At 36.8% G+C, this 8,828-nt stretch overlaps 2 protein-coding genes across 2 annotated transcripts in view; both read right to left on the bottom strand.

The window, feature by feature from the left end:
- Positions 1-14: 14 nt before the first annotated feature.
- Positions 15-4,542, bottom strand: LOC118334260 (SH2 domain-containing protein 1A-like). Its single transcript, XM_035670108.1, has 5 exons — positions 4,483-4,542; positions 3,936-4,260; positions 1,915-1,975; positions 1,706-1,847; positions 15-1,481 (listed from the first exon to the last, which is right to left on the bottom strand). Exons 2-5 carry the CDS (start codon positions 4,085-4,087, stop codon positions 1,429-1,431), a joined length of 408 nt encoding a protein of 135 aa, XP_035526001.1. The 5' UTR covers positions 4,088-4,260; positions 4,483-4,542; the 3' UTR covers positions 15-1,428.
- A 2,925-nt stretch (positions 4,543-7,467) lies between these two features.
- The window catches only part of LOC118334769 (uncharacterized protein CXorf38-like), a 2,714-nt gene continuing 1,353 nt past the window's right edge, over positions 7,468-8,828 (bottom strand). The window contains exons 3-6 of the mRNA XM_035670834.1: positions 8,626-8,748; positions 8,162-8,311; positions 7,838-8,050; positions 7,468-7,750 (exon numbers count right to left, since the gene is read on the bottom strand). Of these exons, the coding sequence (XP_035526727.1) occupies positions 7,640-7,750; positions 7,838-8,050; positions 8,162-8,311; positions 8,626-8,748 (597 nt within the window). The 3' untranslated portion in view covers positions 7,468-7,639. The remainder of the gene's footprint in view (positions 7,751-7,837; positions 8,051-8,161; positions 8,312-8,625; positions 8,749-8,828) is intronic.

Raw genomic sequence — 8,828 nt, 5'->3', positions numbered from 1 at the left:
GGTATACTACTAACTCAAGACAGGTTAGGCGCTGTGTGATGACGCTTCTCTCGTATCTAGGCAACACAGTCTCTTAAAGGCACATTTCACAATTTTGGCTGTTACATTGTGATTAAGAAGTTGTTTCATTAAGCCAACTCTATTCAAGTCCGGTTTAATAACTGACTCGGAAAACACAGACTGGAGATATTAAACACAGATCACATCAATTCACAATGAAATACATTGCCATTAAGAAAACAATGCAATGTTCATGGCCAGAGCAGCAGATATTATCTATAATACAACAGGACAACATGAACAGGACCGCAGCAGCAGTGAGCTGAAGTAAAGATGAAGGTCTATTGTTGCTGTGCTCTGACAGAAACCATATCATTGTGGGGTACTATGTGTTATGGTAAAAATGACACTTCCTATGAGGGCTAGAGCCACACGCCAAAGTTGTTTGTTATCGCAGTGCACTTTGCACATGTTGACTGGCTTACTTTGCAGATACTTTAGACTGACAAAAAACAATGACATATTTAAGGGGAAGCAGTAAGTGCAGCTTCTGTCAAAATGCGATAAATTTGACATTTGCTACAAAGTCATGTATGCTGACAGTTTAGCAGCTAAGAGGAACTATCAGGAAAGAAGAAACACTGTGTGTCAGTCTGACAGATTGACGGTAACACTGACTAAGTCTAAGGTGAAGCTAAAACTGAAAACTGCCAGACCAGCGGACACATGTCTATATATTGTGAGGAGCACGGTTTATGTATTTTTTTCTATTTGATACCAGATCAAAGTTTGTTTTGACTCATCTTGAAGACTAGATACCATCAGTCAGAAGAACCTCATGATTAAAAAAATAAATAAAGTCACGTGATGAAATAAGTGTGTGCCCACAATCGATTTTATGATCCGCCTTTCCTGCATTGCTATGTTTCCTGTGTTGCTACTGTGGCTTCAGATAAGACTAACCACACAGATCACTGTGTGACTTCCCCAAATAGATATAAAACACAAAAACACACGTTTACTCGGTATCTGTGTGTTTGTAGAAAAAAAAAACACCATTTCAATACAGGGCCACAACTATGTAAAAATATATTTCTTTTATGACACAAAACATCAAAATACACACAGCAACTGGAGACTTCATTGAGGACATAATGGTGTGTACCTCACCCACAATGACAGACAATGGGTCATAGGTCTTAGAAAAAAGAAACCGCAATAACAGAGATAGTGTGTGATAGATTTGCATAGCACCTATTTTTATGAACAACCCTGTTCCCACACTCACTCAGACACCAAGTTAAAACATTTCAATGGCTTACAATGTCTCTTGAGTACATGGTGAAATATATCTATATGAAATCGTTTCTGTGATCGTGTTTGTCCATCTGATTACCGGTGTTGGTCTGCCAGGCTACAGGCACGGCCTCAACAGACAGAGCTGCTGCTGCTGCTGTTGCACGTTTCCATGTAGACAAACTCTGTGGAGGGCAACAGTGAAACTGCATTAGAGTTGAGTGAACAGCATTTCATACCTTATATGGGACTCATTGATGTACCACAAACATCAAAACACACACAAAGTTTATTGCGTGAGTGCATGAACCAGATTTAAGGTTATTTTTCAGGATGTTTTTGTAATTTGACAAAAAGGAAAATACTTCATATCAAAACATATAAAACTGCACAAGTGTGTGTGTCATACCTCCAATGCTGCTGTATTGTAGCTGTGTTTTGACCAGTGGATCTGTGAGGGGGGCTATACTAACGTCAGAGGCTGCGGCCCTTCTGTAGCCCTCTATCAGTGTTTCCAGAGTCCTAAAATTCTGCAGTCTGACTCCTGAATCCTGCCAATCACACACACAGGAAACCATAAAGATGCTTCTGTGTGTCTGTGTGTGTGTGTTCACTGACCTGCAGACTCCAGCTGTCAGTGGCATGTACGAGCCTGTAGGTGTGCACAAATGGTGCTTTCCTGCAAAACACAAAGTTGAGAAATTTGAATGATTTGCTGTGAATGTGTCAAATCTGAAACTGCACAAGTGCACGTACATGTTCCGATGTGATGATTAAATCTGAAAGAGACGATGACACACTAGACACAAGTAAAAACCAGACCTCAGTAATTGCTTTATCAATCTTTATACAGAGCAATAAAACTTATTTTAATCCATTTAAATCATCTAATTATTCTTTATAGATACATTATATAGTCCTTTAGAATTTCTTTACAATTTTCCAACTTTCTTTCTTTTTTTATTTTTATTCTGTCTTTTAAAATTTGGTCTACTCAGATTTTACTATTTCAGGTATTTGCGTCTTACGTATAATATTTCTGTTGAACGCAACTTTATACTACTTCTCCGCTACACTAGAGGGAAATATTGTTCTTTTTTCTACATTACATTTCAGTTTAGAAAATATTTATTTTTATAGATGCAACTCCCCAACAGTATACAGTTATTAAAATTAGCGTAGCTCTATACCTTGACAACATGCAGATGCTGCTTCCAATATATATATATTTTGAAATTCATTTTGCGTAGTGAGTACACTAAGTACAATTTACTGCTTTACTTGAGTACATTTTTAAATGTAAGACTATTTTTCATTGTAGTATAGTATTTTTGTTTCAGTAAAAGCCCTGTTTACCTCTTCCACTGCAGTCAGTACATATTCTTTCTACTTTACCAAGGTGGACATTTCTATTACAAGTGGTTTTGTTTGGTCTGTTTTTGAGTTTTACTGTGGTAGAATTTGTTGACGCGTTCCCTTTAAAATAAATGTCTGCAGTGCCAGCAAATACATTTAGACAAAAATTAGAAAACCACTGTTTTGTTTTAGATCAGTAGTTCAGTGTGGTGCTATCTAAAAATATTTAATGTCAATACGTCTCATGTACTGTAAATATGGTGTCTGAAACTGTAGCTGAAATGAAACGGCCAATGAATGTCTGTGTTTCTCATTCTATAATGTGGATTTACATAGACAATTTTCCATGGATTGAGGCTTCTCTATATTTTCCCCAGTGTCACAATACAACATTACACATTTTCCTGCATCAAATATCAAACACAGCAGCAGGCAGAAAACTAAAGACACGATTTAATGTTGTTTAAATGAATATCATAACATGGGAGAGCACTTAATTTAACAGTTACACATGATGTATTTAAAATATAAGTTTGTAACACTTCTGTGTTATTTTCCAGGTACAGTTCTGTTTGCCAATGTTTGCCAACTTTCTATGTATTTATTTTTGTGTTTTTAAACTGTCCTTACACCTTTTTCAGCACAAAGTCAGTCTGACATCTCCTTTTGTCAATTTAACAAAGTATAAAGCTGTCAGGAACCAACAATGCAGGAAAAAACTATACACAAATAAATGTAGAACAGTTCAAGGTTGGAAAAAATATTTACTATTTATACACAGCTAATACTGTCCATTTACATGTAAAGTGACTTTTGTCCCAACCTTTTTTAATTTTAAGTCTATACATGCCATGAAATCTCTGAAAATGTTTATAATTCACAGATTTACAGATTTATTTCAGTTTTTTAATGATATAGAGACATAAATGCAACGTCAGCAAAAAGCCCTACGTTTTAATTAATTAATTAATTAATTTTTTTTTTCTAATTTTAGTTTAATGTATGTTTAATGTATGTTTTGTATTTTGTATGCTACTGATGGGTTGAATTTCCCTCGGGATATATAAAGTACTATCTATCATCTATCTATCTATCTGATCTATCATTCTATCATATCTATCATCTATCTTCTATCTACGATAAATAAAACATGTTCAGTGTATTCACCAATGGATAGATAGCTTAAATGAAGAATGATCCAAACTACAAAACATAATGGTTCAACAAAACTGGATTAAAAATGTCACTTTTAGTCACCTTTGTACAACTCAGTCACCGCTCACCTCACACACAGACAGTAGGCTCCCTGCACAGTTGCGCTGTCTCTCAGCAGAAAGCTGCCCTCATGTCCAAACCTCTCCAGCAGCCTCTCCGTGACCTCGCTCCCAATTCTTCCGTAGTAAATAGAATGGACCAGCATCCCTTCTCTCTCCATGTTGCCTCAGAGGCAGGCACCCATATGTGCTGAAGATGTTCGGGTGCAGCAGGTTGTAGCAGCAGATAAGTGTGTGAAAGTTTGAAGCAGGAAAAGCTTCTCTGGTTTTCACACTTTTCTGTTATGCGGCTGCAGCTCACATGTTGTGCATCAACCTGAACAATGGCTTTTATCTGTCGAAAAGCGAAAGTACATTTTTGCCTTTGATGACATGATATTCTTTGTTTGGTAAGTAATAAAACAGAAAAACATCCTCACAAAATAATTAATACTAATTGCTCAGTCCTCAAGCCTCTAGGCTCTACCACCCACTCCACCAGTTTTTCTTTTTGATAACCCACTTGAGTTGTCACACAGTTTTATACAATTAAATCAAATATTTAACTGCTACTTACATATTTCAAGAGAACTTGTATGCACAGTCTTCAGTACCCACTCATATATATTTGGACAGCTGTATGGAAGTGGTTTATGATAAAGTCACAGCTGGGCGAGGGAGGGGGGGGGGCGCTGAGCAGACAGATTTCTGCAGACACTAACGTCCTACAAACTAACCGCCAGCCAACTCACGCAGACACAAACTCACAAAAACAAAGACATTAAACCCACACACTGGATGTGGTTGTATTTAGCACTGTTGCCTGTGTTTACACATTTAAGAGCTTTTGTGCAAAAAGCATTTCAGAGCAAAGTATTTCAGATTGCACCCAATCGCTTCACCTTCCCCTTCCAAGAGCCAACGAGAAACTACAGAGGCCACAAAAAAAGCGAACACCCCTGTCTGGTGCCAGTATATCATTTGCCCCTTCGGGGCTACTGTAGAAACATGTTGGTTCAACATGGATGAATCCATGGAAGGCACTGAAGATATAAAAGGCTCATTCTAAAGTAACACAAACATAACGATTCCTATTTAGCTGATTATAAACTAATGAAAACATACCTATAGATCCTCCTAAATGTTACACACTGGACCTTTAAATTACCGTCTGAAAATGTACTATTGGTTACCTTTGATGTTGAATCACTCCACATAACGGAGGCATTAATGCATTGATTTTTTCCCCTAGTTTTAACTGTATTATGGAATCAACCAATCTTGTACTGACAACAAAACGTTTTTTATATACAAGTAGGATTATTTCCTGTAGTGGGAAGTACAGACTTAAGACTTGACTTGCATGAAATGACTTGTGAAGATCTCTGGCTCGCACACACTAAACAACATTTAAACCAAGTACTTTTATACGTTTATATGTTGATATATATATATATATATATATATATATGTGAGTAATTGTAATTTTACTTGAATAAAGATTTAGTACTCTACTGAGCACTGCATATGACAACATAAACATAAATACAGATTAATGATACTATACTGACTTTTAAAATTAGTGACTGAAAGAGAATAATTTTATGTGTGTACAAATAAGCAGTTACCTGTTTGCACAAATCACTGATGTTGTTGGTCCCCATCACATCTCTCCAATCAGAACACATCTCACAATCTAAAGGACTCTGCAGTTTAAAAATTAGAATAAAAACACATATAATAATTATATAATAATAATAATAATATATATCGTTTATTATTATTATTATTATTATTATTATTATTATTATAAGACTTAGGGGGACTTTAAAACCCACATTGTGATGGTAAATAATAGGTTTCATGGTCGGGGGCGATCGCCTACCGACCTGGTTTGATCGTGGTTTCCAGTGTTTGAACTCGCATCTCTTGACACATTGATGCCGGCTGCGTATTGTATTGCGCAGTTGCTCGTTTGCGTATAAATGAAAGTCTCCAGTGGTTTCTTCCGAACAGTCTCCATGCTGATTAAACACCAAACACCAGACAAAAAAGAGGAGTAGTGAATGAAAAGCAGATGCGCTGTGATTGGTCCGCTTCAGCCAATCAGGAAGGTTAAATGTTTGTTATGGTTTATGATGCAAGATTGAGGTTTTACTGTAAAGCTCCAGTAATGAGCCCTTATCACTTTATTGATGGTAAAGAAGTGCAGAGTAAAGCATGACCTCAATATTACACTGAGGTTGGTGAGTGAAAGATTGAAGCAACATCGCCATGGTTAATAGGGTCAACAAGGTTTGATGGTGAAACTTAGATTCATACTGCTGTTCTGTGGAAACCTCAACAGTTACAGCAGGGACTGTAATGTGGTTATGAGGATGATCTTTAGCATATATGAGACAATCCAATCACCCATTGACCCAAAAGGTTAAATTCAGTCTAAAAACCCTTTGTTCTAATGTCTCTTTCTGTCTTTTCTATAAATGCCAGCTAATTATAAGAAGAGCACTTTTTTAAAATACTTTTTATTCATTTATTCAGGAAAGTCGTGCATGTTCAGCAGATTAATCTTGCTGTGTAAATCAGTGGGGTAGCAAGGCTTTGCAATGGCGGCAATCGATCAGCAGGGGTCGCCATTTAGAGGTTAGATATTGCACAGTGAAATGTCTGCGAGATGGACTGTTTCAGTTGTTGATATAAGTCACAATTCATTTTGATAAATATATATGCCACCAACAATAGGTTTAATAATTTATCATTGTTCCAAGAGTCAAGAGTCTGTCAGCTTTATTCAATTTATTCTTGGAGGGGATTTTAATACAATTTTAATTTTAATACTCACTTTTGATTGACTATAACTTGATGGCATCCAAAAAATACAACCTCTGACTGTGAACTCAATCATACATGTTTAGAAAGAAAAACCCTCAACAAAAGCGTGTACATGGTGCAATAAGAATTTGAAACATTTCTAGTGATCCTGTTGATCTGCTTGTAGACGTTTTGATAGAACCAGCTATTTGAACAGATCATAAAGGGATCTTCATTCAACCTGATCAAAAGGATACTTTATCATCAGAGCAATGTTAGATAAAGGAGGAACTGAATATGACACTTGGTTTTCATTATCAATTAATCTACAGATTATTTTCTGGATTGATTAATTGTTTGGTCAACAGCTTTGGGTTTTGAACTGGCAAAACTAAATATTTGTCTTGTTTTATCAGTCCAAACCCCAAAGATATTCAGTTTAATATGATATGAAACATAGAAAAGCAAAATATCCACATTGGAGATGCTGAAAACAGCATATTCTCCCAGTTTGGCATAAATACAATATGTAATAACATAACTGATTTATTTTTATTGATCAACTAATCAGTGAACTAGTTGTTTACGTTTACGTTACACCACACACCACTCAAACACTAAATCAGAAATTCCCACAATATATCCTTTGTTAAAATTGATAAACTGGTAAAGGTTGATTTTATTATTGTTAATATTATTTTAAGTTAACGACCAAAATAAAGATCTATAAATCAGGAAACAAAATACATTGTTTGATCTTTAATTTACATTTTTAATGAAATTCTATATAGTGTACATGAACATACAAGTTGTCACAAATCCCCTGATCAGCTTAAATTCTGACCATAACACATTTTAAGTAGTGAATATATAAATGTAGTGCACAAGATGCTCTGCATTCTCTTTGTCCCGCCTTCCTCCTCTTATTCTCTGGCCTCCAGTGAGTTGATGGCTTTGAGCTCTGTAGAAAACCGCTCAGCCAGGTCTCTGTTGGCCTGCAGGAAACCCCCCAGTCTCTTCAACTGCTCAGTGTCCTAAGGAAGAGACAGAGAGTTGGTTGAAGTCATGTGACATATTTTATGTGAAAGTGCATGTGGACATTTTTGTTTGTTCTTTTGCACCTCTGCCTTTGTGACATCTGTATCATCTTCAGCAGCAGTAGCAACATGCAGTAACTCCTGCAGTCTCTCTTGTAGTAACTCAGTCTCCCACTGGCTGATTAAGTCAGGGCTTGTCTCCCATTGGCTGACAGAGTCGCACTCTATTCCATCCATGTTAGCAGAATCCATTCGGTCCAAACCAGAGACACATATTGACAAATCAACGACCAGCATCTGGACAAACAAATATGCACACAGACACAAACTGAGACACCAAATAACACTAATGCAACTGGGACTGGAGAGCTTCCAAACACACACACACACACACACTCACTCACTCACCTCCTCTATCTGTTGGCCGACTCTTGCCATCTGTGGTATGGGGCTGAACTGCCTTACAAGGTTTTTCAAACTGGTCTCATAGTGCCTCATCCAGTCATTCTTCACACGCAGCTCACAAGAATGCATCAACTCGTTCCTGTAACGGATCACCTGAAACCACACACACAAAAGAAGAAAGGAAAACTAAATATAATATGCACTTTATTCTTGTGGTGGTTAGGCAATGACTGATGCACACACCTTTATTTATTCTCCTTTTTAGTTTGCAAAGTCTCTTTAAATGTGAATGTTATATATATAACTCCCCATCATTTAATGATGTGCTCATATTTAGTGTGCATATTTTATTGTTATAAAACAATCTATTTATATACTTTGTATTAGTATATCTCATGTTCCCCCCAGTATATAAGGCTTTGTCATTCTGACTTAAGAAGCCCAGTTTAAACAATATGAATATTTACCTCTCTCACACATTTTAGATCCACAGACTGGAAATAATCACAGTAGTTGATTAGGTTGAGCAGAGCAGAGGCATCGCATTGATCTGCTGCCTTCACCTTCCCCAGACCCCGTGGCATAAAGGCCTACAGAGAGATAAAGAGAGAGAGAGAGAGAGAGGGAGAGAGAGAGAGAAAGGGAAGGAGGGGGGGAGAGAGAGAGAGAG

Source organism: Morone saxatilis, unplaced genomic scaffold (assembly GCF_004916995.1).
Source record: "Morone saxatilis isolate NCDOM2014 unplaced genomic scaffold, NCSU_SB_2.0 Contig23, whole genome shotgun sequence".
Classification (NCBI taxonomy): Eukaryota; Metazoa; Chordata; class Actinopteri; family Moronidae; genus Morone; species Morone saxatilis.
The sequence above is the reverse complement of the archived record's forward strand: the minus strand, read 5'-3'. Positions and strand labels throughout refer to the sequence as shown.

Coding starts and splice junctions, on each gene's coding strand:
- LOC118334260 (XM_035670108.1), bottom strand. CDS start 4,087: ATGGAGAGAGAAGGGATGCTGGTCCATTCTATTTACTACGGAAGAATT. Junction 1,976..3,935: donor GCCTACTGTCTGTGTGTGAG/GTGAGCGGTGAC, acceptor TGTGTTTTGCAG/GAAAGCACCATTTGTGCACA. Junction 1,848..1,914: donor CTGACAGCTGGAGTCTGCAG/GTCAGTGAACAC, acceptor TGTGATTGGCAG/GATTCAGGAGTCAGACTGCA.